Source organism: Notolabrus celidotus, chromosome 1 (assembly GCF_009762535.1).
Source record: "Notolabrus celidotus isolate fNotCel1 chromosome 1, fNotCel1.pri, whole genome shotgun sequence".
Lineage (NCBI taxonomy): Eukaryota > Metazoa > Chordata > Actinopteri > Labriformes > Labridae > Notolabrus > Notolabrus celidotus.
The window spans coordinates 22,410,758-22,427,012 of record NC_048272.1 but is presented as its reverse complement, the minus strand read 5'-3'; the positions used below and the strand labels follow the sequence as shown (position 1 = coordinate 22,427,012).

Below are 16,255 nucleotides of genomic sequence, written 5' to 3'. Positions count from 1 at the left end.
GAAGCTTTTTGATTTGTTTTTTAAGACAGTTCTTCATTTGAAAACATCAGGACAGTAAAATCTGATTTATCTGCTGTCTGAAGAGTTCACCTCGGCTTTAAACTCTCTTCACATCAGTCAAACTTCACCCTACGATTTTAAAAACGTCTTTAAGATTTTTCAAGTTTCACAGCCGTCTGCTGGAGAGAGATCCAGAAGCTTCCTCAAGTAAAAAAACAAAAAGTGCAGATGTAAGAAATGTTAAAGATCCTCTCCGTACACTCATCATTATTTATTACCTTTGCAATAAATAAAGAATTATAAGACAACACAGATTGTAAACAGAAACGTGGAGCTCCTCGGCCAGCAGGAAGCTAAAACAATCACAGCTTTCATCATGATTTAAAGAAAAAGAACAGCTGAGACTCCAACCAGGAGAAGAAGAGAGGTCAAAGTTAATACCTGCAGGTACAGAGGCTTTAAAAAGTGCTTTAAAAAAAATCATAGGAAACATTCTTTACACTCGGTGTCTGCGTACAGAACAAAGTCAGTGAAGGAGCAGCAGGGAGCGCTGAAGAGTTGCTCGTTTAAGATCATTAGTGGTGTAGTGGGTCTTAAAGGAGGTTGTGAATTAATTCTTCACAGCAGCAAACTTCAAATGTGTGTTTTACTGCAGATTATTGCAACTTTATGTTAGTCAAGATGATGACTTCTACAGAAAAACACTTCTTTTAGTGGTCTTGGATCCATATTCTGAGAATGGACGTGAATGAAATGTATTAAACAGACACTGTGTTTGGCTGAAAAAGACTTAAAACTAGAGACCAGGGTCATGTTTTCCGGACTTCTAAGTGAGTCTCCCCCTGGTGGCTGTTAGAAACAATGCAGGTACATCTTGGCCGCCGAAAAAAAGGCTGAAGATGATGTTCATGTAAGAGAGGAAAAGAGACTGGAATAGAGTAAATCTGGGACTGGATTTCTCTAAGGTGATTGCAGTCTGGAACTGTAGGGGGCGCCAAATCACCCAAAACATTTCTTGCATGATGTTTTAAAGATCTTTTTCTTATCTTTGCAGTGAAACAGTCAGATAAAAACTTGATCAAGAGCTCGTGTTGAAGCTTAAACTTGTGTAGCGGATTCAAAAGTGAAGTTTGTTTCTATTTTTTGGAATAAGATGCTAAAGTCAACGCTGGTTAGTGTCGCTGTGAGGATATCTAGAATGTTAAGATGAGCTGCATGAGGGTGTTTTAGTGCATCCAGACTGAACACATAGTCCGATGTTTCAGCTGTACAAACTTATAGAAGATTAGAAATGCAGTCATGCTGTTGAACGCTGGGCCCAGACTTCAGATGTTGCAACGTAATCTACTCAGATTAAAGCTACAGGATTGGATAAAATCATGCAAACAGGTTGATTAAGGGTGAAAAGATGACAAGATACCATCACATCAGGTAATCCTGTCTAGATAAAACCTTCACTAGTGTCCGAAACTTTTGAGTAGGATTAAGATAAATTTGAACCAAAAAATATGGATTATTCTGATCCTAAAAGTGCTCTGGGTTACGACTGGATCAACGTTTTTTTCAGATTTTGCTCTTGAATCACGAAATTGCTCCCTTAACCCTCAAAGACATAGACAGCTGCTGGCGGCTACTTGTTCTTAAATGTTTGATAACTTTTGAACCGCTAATCCTTTCAACAAGCTTTAAAAACTCAGTTACAGCGGACTTGTTTCATTCAGTATATTCAAAATAAATTCAGGAGAGTCTGGCGCCCCCAAAAATGGTCTAGGTCTTTAAGGGTTAAATGATGAAAGAAGCTGAAATATGGGTCATTAATAAAATAATAAAGGATTTAGTCCTCAAAATTAAGGTCTAAATTCTAGCAACAGTGAGGATCTTTCAGTTTGTGCTGGATTTGGCGATGCCCTTGTGGTCAAAAGTGTGTATTACCATTTACAGCAGTGATAACCTTAAAATCTGTGTCTGGATCAGGTCAATCTAGTCGAATTTTTCCGAAACAAAAGTTAACTGGATTATCTAACCCCAGATTCAACTTTTTGAACCACCAGCCCTTAAAATCAAGACAAAACTTCTCTCCTGCAGTCCGTCAGTTTTTAGTTTATCTCCAGGTGAGACATCAGCGATCCGAACTCGTCTTCGTGGCACATTTAACTTTCTGCTTCAAGTATCAGACGACTCAGACCCCCGTCGAACACTGCCGCATGTTTCACTCTCTGATTGCTGGTTGAAACACTGCAGTGTCTTCATGCACACTCACAGTGGGGGTCACGGGTCACGGGTCACATGCGGTGTGAAACAGAGGACGCTCGCAGCTCGTTCTCGTGTCGCTTCAGGAGAGGATTCAGATCCGTCTCCAGCTCCCTCTGCTTCTGTAATAAACCCTGAAACACGAGGAGAGGGTTAGAGGTGAACGTTGTTATACGGACTGTTTGATGACTCAAGTTTTGAAGGAAGGTAACACGTCTCTGTTTAGAATCTATCTTCAGGGATCATAAACTACGTCATCATCCAACTTCAGAACCCACACATGACCATCTGTGTCAGGTGGGGGGTCAATCAGAGAGTACTACTAAAGCCTGACTCAGAAGAAGTAGGTCATTTACTCTGTGTGTGTGTTTACCTGTCGTAGCTGTGCGAGGCCTCTGAGTATCTCCTGCTGTCGGAGTGTTTGTGTGGTGCGTCGTAGTTCAGGGTGGAGGAGGGGATCCTGATGATGATGAAGAGGAGGAGGGGGAGTGGGAGGAGACGCTGAGCTCTGAAGAGGAGCCTCTGAAGAGAAACACGATGATTAACTTTATTTATGGAGAACTATAAAAATACAACAGATCATTTAAAGTCTGCTGTGTGCGTGCGTGCGTGCGTGCGTGCGTGCGTGCGTGCGTGCGTGCGTGCGTGCGTGCGTGCGTGCGTGCGTGCGTGCGTGCGTGCGTGCGTGCGTGCGTGCGCGCGTCGGACCTGTGTGTGTGCGAGGGGGAGGGGTGTCAGCAGGCTCCAGTGGATCCATATTGAAGACCTCATCAGTCCGGAGGTAAGGAATGAAGTCCAGAGCAGGAGGAGATGGAGGATGAAGAGGAGTGGAAGGGGGCGGGGCATTCTGACCCTTGATTCTGTGTCTGACAGCAGGGACGGGAGGAGAGCGACCCCTGGAGGAGAGGAAAGAAAAAACACACTCTGGAATTGCTCTAGATGCTTGAGCTGTAGAGAGTGAATCATGACGGGAGGCAGAGGGAGGTAAACTTTGTCCAGAAGGGGCGCTAACACCGACTGAGTGCTCACCTGTCGGAGCCGACGGCTGCAGAGGCGTGTCCTCTCTCCACCTGCAACAGTGACATCATTAATCCATGTTCAAACATCCAAATGAAAGTAGGACCAAAAAAAGGACATGAAGTCCCCTACCTTCCTGTTAGGAGTCGATCTGGTCTGTGTGGGGTTAGGGAGGAGACGGGGGTCCTGAAGAGGAAGAGGAGGAGGAGGAGGAGGAAGAGGAAGAGGAGGAGGGTCGGTGCGGGACAGACAGGTCCTCTCCTGCAGAGCAAGGAGCTCAGCCTGTCTCTTCAGGCGGCTCTCCTGTCTGTTTCTCTGCAGAGGTGCCGGGTAACGCTGCGACGCAGGGACGAACCGCCTGTTTGGCCTGAGGGGGGAAGGGGGCAGAGCTTAGACTGAGTTTTAAATATATTTATTTTTTAATCTCCATAAATCTTCCTTTTTTTAAGACTATTTCAGGGGTTGAGTTTTTACCTCTGTGTGTTCCACTCCGGCCTCCTCTTGTCTTTACTGTTCCTCTCTGTCCGAGCGAACGCCTCATATGGGTCCCCCCCCCCTCCTCCTTCTCCTCCTCCTCCTCCTCCTCCTGGCACACAGATGTTCTCCTTGCCTGCTCTCCCTGCTCGGTTCCTGCTGTTTGAAGCAGCAGCCAACAGAGAAGGAGGGGGCTGGACTTCAGTCAGAAGAGGGAGAGAGGGAGCTTCTTCTACAGAGAGAGAGAGAGGGAGAGAGAGAGAGAGAGAGAGAGAGAGAGAGAGAGAGAGAGAGAGAGAGAGAGAGAGAGAGAGAGAGAGAGAGAGAGAGAGAGAGAGAGAGAGAGAGAGAGAGAGAGAGAGAGAGAGAGCTGTGTCAACGTTTTTTAAAAACTGAATTCATCCACGTTATTCTTCACAAAGCTTGAGTTTGATCAGGGAAGTGTGATCGATCAACAGGTGAGTTTGGCTGTGAATGAATGTCTCTTCTAACTGATGCAGAAGCAGTTGTGTTATCCCTCACAGTGTAGCAGCAGCAGAGGTATCAGCTGTGGCACTAAAGGTCTGGTTACCTGTCTGTACAGCAGTGTCTTTGTACAAAGAGAGCAAAATGTCGACCTCCTTCTCCTCCAGACTCTCATCAGGATTAGTCACAGCTAAAAGACAAACAAACCCAAAGTTAGAATACTGGTCAATAATATATTTACATATATATTTAGTAGGGGTGCAACAATACGTGTATCTGTATCGAACCGTTCCATACAGTCCTGGTTCAGTACGCCCTATGAACCGAACAATACACATTTTTCTATTTATTTTATCAACTTCTGACGAGGCGCTCTCTGCTGAAAGTTCAACTCCTCCGGGCTGCATTGTCGAGCGCAGGTCCACTGAACTGCAGTTCCCACATTCATTCAGTCCAAGCTGGTCACGTTTGTTTTAACTGTGCTTCATCTGGAAATATATATTTCACCATACTACGGTCTGCTGGGTTCATATGTTCACGTATGTGTGTGTGAGCGCACGCCTGCACGAGAGGGAAGCACGAGTGTCCTCTTTGGTTGCAGAGCAACCGTGGTCCTGTAGTGGTGCTAGACTGGGTGATGTGGTTTTAAAGTGCATTTATACATTACACATTGTGGTCTTATATTGCATGCTGTGTAAGACTTCAGTCTGATACCGGACAGTGTTTTCCCTGCCGTTATATCGGGGGCGCACCCGCCGGGTCCCGCATCCCCCTTGGAAGTCAAAGCAGAAGTGATTAAATGCTCCCTCTCTCATAGATCAGGTCTACACCTTGTTCTTTTATTTAAAAAACTAAATATCATCATGTTATTTATCTAATTTACATGACGGGATGTCATTTCTGTCTCTACATGGTCGCGCGTTCACAATTCTCCTCTGCTCTCTGAATCGTGCACGCAGACACACACAGACACACAGACAAACAGACACACAGACACACAGACACACAGACACACAGACACACAGACACACAGACACTCAGACAGACACACACACACACACACACATACACATACACATATTAATTTTTTATTGTTTTCTTTTTATTTATTTATATATGTAATTGTATTTTCATTTTCCTTTGTTGTTATTCTTTTTTCTTTCTTTTATTATTATTTATTTATTTCTATCATATATGTTTTTTTATTATTCAATCAAATCCACTTTATTTATATAGTACATTTAAAACACAATCAAGTTTAGCAAACAGTGAGATAAAATAAGTGAAAACACACAGAACATAAAAAGCTGTCAGAAAATTAAAAAAAGGATAAAATCAATTTTATTTGATTATTTTTAATTTTAATTTAATTTTTATTCATTTATATAATTTTTAATTGTAATTTAATCTTCCTTTCTTTTATTATTTATATTTTAATTTAAAAAATGATTTTTACTAATATATTTACTATTATATCTATTTCTCAATAAAATTTAATTAATTTTGATTTTATTCAGTTTTATTCTATTTTAATAATATTTGTTTATTTGTTTGTTTTTGTTTACAAGTATGAGCAACAGAAGCTCACCTCTGTTATCTGATGTCTGCTGAGGACTCTTCTCATCCTGGTTCTTCAGCTCTTCTGCCTGCTGGTTCGACTACAGCAAAGACACACACGCACACACACACAAACACACAAACACACACACAGGGTCAAACAATGACACAACCACCTGCAGAGTTAAATGAAGAGCGTGTGAAACAGACGACAGGACAGAGGGAGCATCTAATCATCCTGACCTTCTGCCTCTCCCTTTCCAGCTTGTACTGTCTCTCCATCCTCTCTCTCTCCTGAGCCACCCTTCTCTCTTCATCCTCCTCTTCCTCTCTCCTCCTCGCCTCCTCCTCCTCCCTCAGCCGCCTCCGCTCCCCCATCTGAGCCTCGATATCTCTCTGGAGGAGGACACGAAAGGAGCAGAGAGTCAAATATTCATGTTTGAAAAAACCTCAGTGTTTCCCTTTCCTCCTCTTCCTCCTCCTCTTACTATTCCTCCTCCTCCTCTTCCTCCACTCACTCCTACCTGCTGTTCCAGCTGTTTCAGCCTCCTCCTCTCTCTCTCCTCTATCTGTGCCGGGTCCAGCAGGGCGGTCATGGTCCTCAGGTGGCTGGAGAAAGCACAGGGGGAGATTAAAAACCACAAAGTATGAACACATCCCTCCTCCCTCCCTCCTCCATCCTCTCTCCTCCCTCCTCTCTCTTCTCTCCCCCTCCTACTTCTTCCCTCCTGCCTCCTCCCTCCTCCCTCCTCTCTCCTGCCTCCTCCCTCCTCCATTCTCCTCCCTCCCTCATCCGTCCTCTCTCCTCCCTCCTCTCTCCTACTTCCCCCCCCTACTTCTTCCCTCCTGCCTCCTCCTTCCTCCCTCCACTCTCCTCCTTCCTCCCTGCTCCTTCCTCCTTCCTCCTTCCTGCCTCCTCTCTCCTGACTCCTTCTTCCACACTCCTCTCTCCTCCCTCCTTTCTCCTCCTTCCTCCCTGCTCCCTCCTCCTTCCTCCCTCCTTCATCCTCCCTCCTCCTTCCTTCTTCCCTCCTCTCTCCTACCCTACCTCCTGCTTCCTTCCTCTTGCCATCTCCTTCATCCCTCCTCTCTCCTCTCTCTCCGCCCTCCTCCTTACTCCCTCCTCCCTCCTCCATTTTCCCTCCTCCCTCCATCTTCTTCTCTCATCCCTCCTCCTTCCTCGTTTCTCCCTCCTCCCTCCTCCTTCTTCTCTCATCCCTGCTCCCTTCTTCCTCCTCTCTCCTCCATCATCCCTCTGCTCACCACCTTCCTCCCTCCTCCTTCCTCCATCCTCTCTCTTACTTCCTCCCTCCTCCTTATTCTCTCATCCCTCCTCTCTCGTCCCTCCTCTCTCCTCCCTCCTCTCTCCACCCTCCTCTCTCCACCCTCCTCCCTCCCCCCTCCTCTCTTCTCCCTCATCCCTCCTACCTAGCTCTGTTGGGGTATCCGCTGGTTGTGTCCATGCTGGCTCCTCCGACACTCTCTGCTCCACAGCTGCTCATCGCCTCCCAGACCAGAGAGAGGCTGGAGGAGGGTTCCCACTCCCCTCGCTCCGAGCTGTTAGACGGGGCTGGAGGCGGAGCTGATGGAGTCGATGGAGCTGATGGAGCTGTGGTCCTGAGATCAGGGAGTTTCCTGTGCAGAGAGTCAAAGTGTGCGGCCCAGAGCTCGTGGTCCTCCACCTGATAGAGAAAAACAGATTAAAGACAGACGGAGGAAAAAGTCGACACAAGGCAGAGTTTGAACCTCGGACCGACCTGGCTCTGCAGCAGCTTCTCTCGTCTCCTGCGTTCAGTCGTCTCCTCTCTCTGTCGGTCCAGCTCCTCCAGCCAGCGTCTCCTCTGCTCCTCCCTCCTCTCCACACTAAGCATCTCCTCCATCGGAGTCACCTCCTGCAGAGGGAATGGAGACCAGGAGAGTTTGTCTTTTAACGCTTCTGTTTGTTCAGATACGTTGAATCATGAAACTAATCTCCTTTATGTATATCAAACTGTCTCCTTGAAAGGTTTTTGGTGCGCTCGTGTGCAGATGTACTGCTCCTGAACTTCCAGGTCAGACTTACCCCGAGTCTGAGGCTGGACCTGATGGCTGCAGGCTGCTCGCTGTGACTGAAGGAGCTCTGAACGGATAACAAACTGTCTGTGTCCTCTTCAGCCTGAAACAGAGACACACAGAGAGACAAGACCACATGATTCTGTTTGTTCAATGTGGGATCAAGTCTAAACAATCTCTGAGGGTTGGTTTGGGATACAGGTTGAACGAACCAACGTGTTTTTGTTATTGTCAGAATGATTTTGTACTTGTTATTGATGTAAAACACGATCGTTTCACTGTCCACACAGCTAAGGAAAGAACTAAGAGATTGAAAAAGGTTTATTTGTTCAGCCAGTGAGAAAAAGAAAGAAGCCTTCATGTATCGGACCCTCCATGACCTCATGTCTATTCCTCCTTTACTGTTTCCTCATCTGTCTGCGATGACGTGTCGTAGTTCAGCTCCATTAAAAGTTTAAATCAGTTTGATGGAGACATGTTTCAGTTTGAGGAAAGTTTGCTTCTGTCAGATCTGTGAAACCACAGAGGTCTGAGGTGAGTGAGTGCTGCACCTGAAGTCTGCTGGGGGCCGAACGCTGTGTCTGCTTCTGCTGCTTCAGGGCCACCTGCTCGTCTGAAACACAAACAACAACAACAACAACAACAACAACAACAGTTTATTTATTTATCAGAAGTGTTTTAATAAAGGGCTGGCAGTTATTATGTTTTCAACAATCTTATCTTACATGTTATTTTATTATTAATGATAATAAACTGATGATCAATGAGCTTCTAGTCGTGTAAAAATTAGAGGATTCACGTTTTGAAACCTCTTCAAAATAAAATCAGAGATGTTCCTCAAACTTTTTTTTTAAGTTATGTTTTAGAGCATTTTATGCCCAACTATCCGTCTTCAACTTTTCACATTATTTATTAATTTTAACTATTCTTTATATTCTTCTTGTTATTTGATGTATTAAATTGATTATAATGTTCTTTTTATTGTTGTATTTGTTTTTAATTATTTGTCTACTCAGTTTTATTTATATTTTAGTGCCTTTATTTTATCTCAAACTTTATTATTTAATAATTATTTATTTTATCTATTTATATTCTTCTTATTTTGATGCTTTAACTTATTTTCATTACATATATTTTATTGTTGTTAGTGTGCATTAGACTCTACTACAACCATTTTGTTTTTTTAAATATTCAGTATATTTTGCAGTTATTCTATTTCTGCTTCTTTCTTGTTGCCAATCGCTGTAAAGCTCTTTGAATTACTTTGATTTGTATGAAAGGGGCTCTATGTATCTCTGGGCTTCTCGTGATTAATAACATAAACATGGATTATTAGAGTTTAATGTTTGAACACATGTAGACGTTTATACCGAGCTCTCTCCTCCACTGAGCCCTCCTAGCATCCAGAGTCGCTCTGCTCTCTGACTCTCGCTCATCCATCCAGCTGAACAGACATCCGGACAACCTGAAGACAACAACAACAACACTCTGCTGGTGAACTTTGTGTTAGAAATATAGATGAGGAAAACTCCATCACACAATGTGGATTCATGTGGGACCTTTCTCGCACCAGGACTGCTGACTTTAGTCACAGTTATTATGTAGGCAAAAGAGGAAACAAAGCTCATCTTGTCCTCATAAATTTAGATATCTGTCGTTGTGCGCCCCTCACCTGTTCTCTCTCTCCTCTGATCTCTCAGGTGTGTCATCTTCTTCTCTCTGTTTCTCTTCCCCTCCTCCTCCTCTTTCTTCCCCCTTCATCCCTGCTCTTCCGTCATTCATCGAGGATCCAGTTTGTTTTCCTAACATTCATAAACACAGGAGGTTGTTTGTTACATTGAGGAGGAGGAGAGAAAGTCTGGTGATCAATCCTCATCCTCATCATCCTCATCATCATCATCATCATCATCATTCCGACTACCTGTCTGCGAGCCCCTGCTGGAGGTCTGGACCGAACTGAGGATCTTCTGAAGCTGCTCATTGGTCAGACACACCAAACCGCCCTTCAGTCCTGCTTCTCTGTGAGCTGGCATCTCCTTTTGTCCCCTCCTCCCACCTGTTGGCGTCTCCCGGCTCTGAGGCGGTCCTGCTTTCCCATTGGCTCTCAGGGGAGCAGATGCTGTGATGTGTTTGTGTCTGTCTGACTTCACCTTCACACAAACAGAAGCAGGATTGTTGAAACACAGACAGGTACAGATTTAAGCGATAAGCGTCAGAGTGTGACTCTTTACCTTTGGCACAACTTTCACGTTACACCCCGTGGAGCTCTTCCCTCCGGTGGGTACAGCGCTGGAGGTGATGGGGGCATTTGCTCCGCCTGCCTTGCTCTTGCTCTCTCTGTGCCTCCCTACGAGCTGCCGGGCCGGACGCTCCTCTCCCTGCAGTTCCTCCACAAGAGACGGCTGCCTGGAGCTCAGGACGTTAGCCGCTCGGTGCCTGAAGGAGGGCTGCTCGGATTAAACAACATCACAACAGACGAAACTTAGGAAGACATCATCAGGATGATTATATTCTTCACTGTGAAGACTGTGATATGTGACCAAAGTTTGAAGACATGCAGAAACTTTATGTTCAGGAATGTAGCAGCAGCTGTAAGGATGATTCCTACCTTTACTGGATGCTTCTCAAGACCTGCAGAGGAAGAAAGACCGTGAGCAGCTTTGAATTTTACACTAAACACACACATTAACAGATCTGGAAGAAGACATCAAACCTGAGTCTCAACTTCCAAATCTAACTTTCAAGAACGCCAAATACTTTTTATGTATCTCTATGAACTGGCAGCACTGTTTTTGTTTATTTGGTTGTTTTTGTTTGTTTGTGTTTGTTTGTTTGTTTGTCTTTCTCTCTGCTAATATTTATCTGCACTATTTGTATGTTTAATTGTGTTTCAATTAGTATTGTATGATGCTCTGTTTTTAACATATTTTACTTTGTAAAATATATATGAATAAAACTAAAAAAAGAACGCCAAATATTTGAAATTCGAGATTCTGTTTTTCCCAGTTTTGAAGACTACCCGTCTTCCTCTTATGTGCACGGACACAAGGGTGAATTTAATCAAAGCTAACTAAAATCACAACTCAGCAAAAAACTAAAAAAAAAAGCTGCATTCATCCCAGTAAAGAAACAGGTTTTAGATTGTTTGCATAACTTACATAAGAACAAGTATTTAAGGATGTGATTGAAATTTGCAATCATTAATTGATATATCCTCTTATTATTTCATCAAAGATAAGAGGGACTGGATGTGTTATAAGTCTAGGACCTCACCATGACTGAGCAGGATCAACTTGGGTTTTCCGTTTTCGAGTTCAAACAGCAGACCGTCTCTGTGCAGGAAGAGAGGAAGAAAAACATCAGAGAAGACTTCTCTCCTTAATTTCATTGGTTTATAGTGTTTTTACAGATTGTAGCGCTGGAATATTTGTTCATACAGAATGTTTTTGTTGGTTCAGTTCATCAGGATTACAATTTAAGTGTTGTAACCAAATTATTCATCCAGCAGTGAGGAAGATATGAGTGGGACATTTGTCCCTTTTAATTTTTCAGTGCTTTCGTCTGCAGCTCAAGTGAATAAGTGTAAGGTATGATCATTTTTAAAACCATTCCTTCCAAAGTCAAAGTTCACATAGACAACAATCACATTTGTGTTTTTTTATTTGATTTATGTATTTGTTTATTTTGACAGGGACAGTATACAGACAATAAGCTGTACCATGAACTTGATCTTCTGTGATTTGGTTGCAAATAAACCAACATGCCTGTCTTTGGATGCTTAACTATAGAGTGAAGCTGTTTTGTTGTGCAGGAGACTCAGTATAATGAACTAATCGGACTGTTATGCCTTAGTTGTATTGTCCTCGTTAGTCATGATTTACTTGCTTATTTATTCAATGCACATTTCAAATGAATCCCTGCATTACTTACAATGTTTCTGCATCTATAGACATGTATTCTCCACAACCTCCAACGCCTTGACTCTGTTCACCACTCTGCACTCAAATGTATCACAGATAAGATCCTGGTATAAATATATGAAGCTACTAAGATAAAGCTGTTATTCTTTTTATTATCTTGTCATAAGGAGCCATAATAAGCCGAATATTTACTCGGCAGTAAAATCAAACACAGATTGAGGGTTAAAGGTAAACCTACATCGACATATCTTTATTATTATATCTGTTCAGTCTTTGTAAGATCATTTATGATAGATTTATTCAAACTGGTACATTTTAAAGGCGTTAGTTTGATCGTATTGCTAACGACATATAAAATAATCCCGTTCATTTCAATGCGACACAGCTGGTTAAATGTTAGCCTAGCTAGCTCCATGGAGCTGCTGTATCGATAAAAACAGACTCACCCGAGATTCATGCCGACAGAAACAATCAACGTGAGGAGAACACGTTTACCGGACACACGTTAAAGGAGAAACAGACCGTTAATAAATCCTTCATTCTTCAATAACAGATCTTCTGTCCACCTCTGGACTGACCGCAAAGACTCACACCACACTTCCGGGTTGGTAAATTGTGTACGTTGGTTGCTGACAACGACCAAGAACGGCTTCGCTGATTGGCTCTCTCGTTCACAGCGTGAAGTTAATAGCCAATCAGATGTCTTCATTTGACTCAGCGTGATGTTTTCGTTGGACAGTGTTGAATTCAGGACGACTGGGAATGTATTCAAAAATGAGCTATCAAACGAGCCAAAATATTACGATTAAGCCTTTGAAAAGTACATTTCTCCTTGATAACTAGATTAATGACATGACAAAGACAGTGTTGTTTTTATTAATTTTATGTGATATTTTTTTGCTTTGTTTGAGTAGTTTACTTTAAAACCTGTAGCCTTTTTCTGTTAAAAAAAAATCAGTGATCGCCCTTTCTCGTAATATAACAAATTGAAAGTTTTCCTCTCCAGAAAATCTAGTTCGGATCGGCAACGTCTAGGTTATGTAGTTATAGGTCAATACAGTCTATGGTCAATACCTATAGTCAAGACCTGGTCAGATGTGGTTTAAACAGAAAAAAAGTGAAATAGTCCCTCTTTTTTTCCCTTTCACTATTATAATAAAGGTTTTACAAATCTGAATCAGTTTTAGTAAAAAAAAGAAGATACGGGCCAATGAAAAGTATTTTGGAGGGAGGGCAAGCAGAATTATGTTTTAAGGTTTCATTTTTCTTTAATTCTGAGAATAAAGTCAGAATTATGAGTCTTTTTAAGAGTTTTGACTTAAATCACAGATTTTGTTTTTAATGGTTTTTTTCTGATTGTACATAAAAAAGGATTTAATCTAAGAATTCAGATTTTTCAGAAATCTGACTTTAATCTGAACTGTACTATTATTTTGACGCGTGCTGCTGAACTCTTGGCCTGGTCGCCGTTGTAAAAGAGGCTTTGATCTCGATGGGTTCTTATCTGGTTAAATAAAGGTTGAATTGAAAATTTAAAAAAGAAAATCGAAGACTTAAATAAAAAACAGTCCTTCAAGTTTTCTTTGGGCCCGATTGCCCTCCAAAATTCGGACTTTTTCTCAGATTAAAAAAAGTTAGAATTAAATTTCAGAATTCTTTTTTTCCTCAGAAATCTGACTTTAATATCAGATTTATTTTTACAATTACACCTTGAAAACCTTCTGACTTTATTTACAGATTATTTTTTTCTTAAATGACAAATTCTGACTTATTTTTACCAGAATAAAATGGTCAGAATTTAATCTCAGGATTATGTGATTAGTGTCAGAATTAAGATTCGTTTTCATAGAATTTTTACTTTAATTTCTCATTAAAAAAAAAAAACACACTTTAAATTTTTTTTATCCTTGTCCGTCCTCCAAAGTTCTGACTTTAATCCACAGTCTATGCTTTAATCTCAGAAGCCTGAGAAAATTTTTTGGATTCTGACATTTAGACTGAAAAAAATGACAACGGTAAATATTTTTTGGCTCGCCCGTCCTTTTATTTCTTAATCATTTCCATAGTTTTAGAAATGATGTAGCCTCTCTAGAATGAATTAGGCCAGATATTAAAAAAAATATTTACCGTAGTTGTGGATCGAGACCTTGTTTCCATCAACAGAAATAATGATTAAGATGTTGATTTCAGAGTCGTTGGGATTGCAGAGCTTCACTGTGAGAGCTTCATCAAACCCTGAAATTTGGATAGCAACATTTCCAGCTCACGATGAGGTAAATAAGAGCAGCAGTGCCCTGCAGTACCGGCGTCAGACTGAGGATGGCGCTACAGAGTCACAGCCACACAAACTAAATGTAAAATCCAAACAGGCTGCAGCGTTAGCACCCTAATGACGTTAGCCTACTGCTGGATGTTTTTCTCCACCGTGAACGATTCTGGATACCGGGGACCGACCCCCACGAGCCTATCCGGTCTCTGAAGCACCGTGCCCTCGGTGCAGCCCCGTGTCTCCCGGTGATCCTCCCGGTGATCCTCCCGGTAAGTTGTTGTTGATCGGTTAACCGGAGAGAGACTGCGTAACGGCAGACTGTTAGCTGCTAGCTGTTAGCATGAACGGTTAGTGAAGAACAAATGTTCCCTTCAGGGTCCGGGACTCAGGACCTGGCTCTGAAAGGAGCTTTAACCCGCTGAGACATGAAGCCGTGAGAGTTTTACTTTCATATGAAGAGGATTTAACATGAATATAGAGGAGTTAGCTGCTAGCGTGCTGTCAGGCTAAGGTCAAGAAGCTGGCCAGACTGACAGCTAACGCTAACATGAACCCTCCGTCTGTGAACGAGTCTATAAACAGACATGAGCTGACATCTTCTCATCATGTTAATATCATCATGTTATTATCATCATGTTAACATCATCCTGTTATCATCATCATGTTATTATCATGTTATTATCATCATGTTATTATCATCATGTTTATATCATGTTATTATCATCATGTTAATATCATCATGTTATTATCATCATTTTATTATCATTTTATTATCATCCTGTTATTATCATGTTATTATCATCATGTTAATCACATAATATTATCATCATGTTAATATCATCATGTTATTATCATGTTATTATCATCATGTTAGTATCATCATGTTAATCACATCATGCTATCATGTTAGTATCATCATGTTAGTATCATCATGTTAATATCATCATGTTATTATCATCATGTTATTATCATCATGTTATCACTGAGGAAGAGCTGCTTTGTTCTCAGCTGAAGAGATGGGTGCTAAAAGTTTCATTAGCCTGAGGCTAGGTTTGTGTAAATATGATGAAGGTCTTCATAGAGGTTATTGTTGCTTGTTTAGTTGGATTGTTTAGAGTTAATGCTTTACATGTTATCAGTAACATCACATTGGTTTAAGCTGATCATGCAGGTTTGGTTGCTGGGACTTTGTGTGTTTTCTTCATGCTGCACACGGTGTGATGATGATGATGCTGATGATGAAGAACATGTTGCACGTTTATTTGTTGTCATACAACCTTTGCAGGACTGCTTCATCATGCTGCTGTACAGGTTACCAAGAAAGAAAGAAACATACTTTATTAATCCCAATGGGGGAAACTCAATTTTTCCACTCATGATATTTTGGTTATGCTACACACATAGTTTGATATATACATACAATTTTTTATGCGCAAACATGCTATGGACATGCACTTATGGGGAGATGTCAGAGTGAGGATGCTGCCAACAACCAGCACACCCCAACAGTTGGGGGTTTGGTGCCTTGCTCAAGGGCACCTCGGCAGTGCCCAGGCAACCCTCCGGTTTCCAAGCCAAGCCCCTATTGACTGAGGTACTGCCGCCCCCAAAACATGTTTCCGCCCAGTCTCAAACCGGGGACTTTTCGCGTGTTAGGCGAACGTGATAACCACTACACTACTGAAACTGATAACAATAACCTCAGGCTGTCATTTGTGCATTTCTGGTTTTGCAGGAGAGGCTGGTGTCATTAAGAAGGGTGTGATGCTTCTTGGCTCCTGTGCAAGGCTTAATATCCTGCTGAACATACAGTGTTTCCTCTGTCTCCCATAAAAGCCGCCCAAGCCTGTGATTAATGAAGTCTGTATAAATGTATTATCAACATTAGAGTGGAGAGAAAAGGTCACTTCCTCTGTGTCTGCCTGGTGTCACTCATAAGCTCATGTCAAACCTCCATGCTCATGAGTTTCTGATTTTAATCAAAGGCAATATTAGGAAAATATAGCACTAATCTGCATGGTAACAACAGAATTATTTAATTTAGGTATTTAGTTGGCCTTTATTTAACCAGGAAAAATCTCTTTTCAAGAGTGTCCTGGCCAAGATAGGCAGCAGCACAGTTCAGAGTTTCCACATATATACAACACAATACAAGACATTAGATACATGTCATAACAGAATAAAAACTCAAAATGAGTGTCCAAAAAAACAGCATCGTAAGTACATCAGGCTCCACACCTCCAGCTGGTCC

The 16,255-nt window shown here is 42.0% G+C and overlaps 1 protein-coding gene and 1 non-coding gene across 2 annotated transcripts; both read right to left on the bottom strand.

Annotated features, from left to right (window-relative positions):
- Positions 1–256: 256 nt before the first annotated feature.
- Positions 257–12,388, bottom strand: ccdc66 (coiled-coil domain containing 66). The gene is made up of 21 exons (XM_034679753.1): positions 12,182–12,388; positions 11,089–11,147; positions 10,424–10,446; positions 10,047–10,262; positions 9,737–9,965; positions 9,488–9,617; positions 9,186–9,280; positions 8,367–8,428; positions 7,826–7,918; positions 7,521–7,655; positions 7,192–7,445; positions 6,288–6,372; positions 6,007–6,159; positions 5,795–5,864; positions 4,313–4,396; positions 3,742–3,973; positions 3,400–3,634; positions 3,280–3,320; positions 2,959–3,146; positions 2,624–2,772; positions 257–2,384 (listed from the first exon to the last, which is right to left on the bottom strand). The coding sequence occupies exons 1-21, from the start codon at positions 12,190–12,192 to the stop codon at positions 2,283–2,285; spliced, it is 2,646 nt and encodes an 881-aa protein (XP_034535644.1). The 5' UTR covers positions 12,193–12,388; the 3' UTR covers positions 257–2,282.
- A 3,230-nt stretch (positions 12,389–15,618) lies between these two features.
- Positions 15,619–15,691, bottom strand: trnav-aac. The gene has a single exon. It is a non-coding gene; the product is annotated as a tRNA-Val (tRNA).
- Positions 15,692–16,255: the final 564 nt, after the last annotated feature.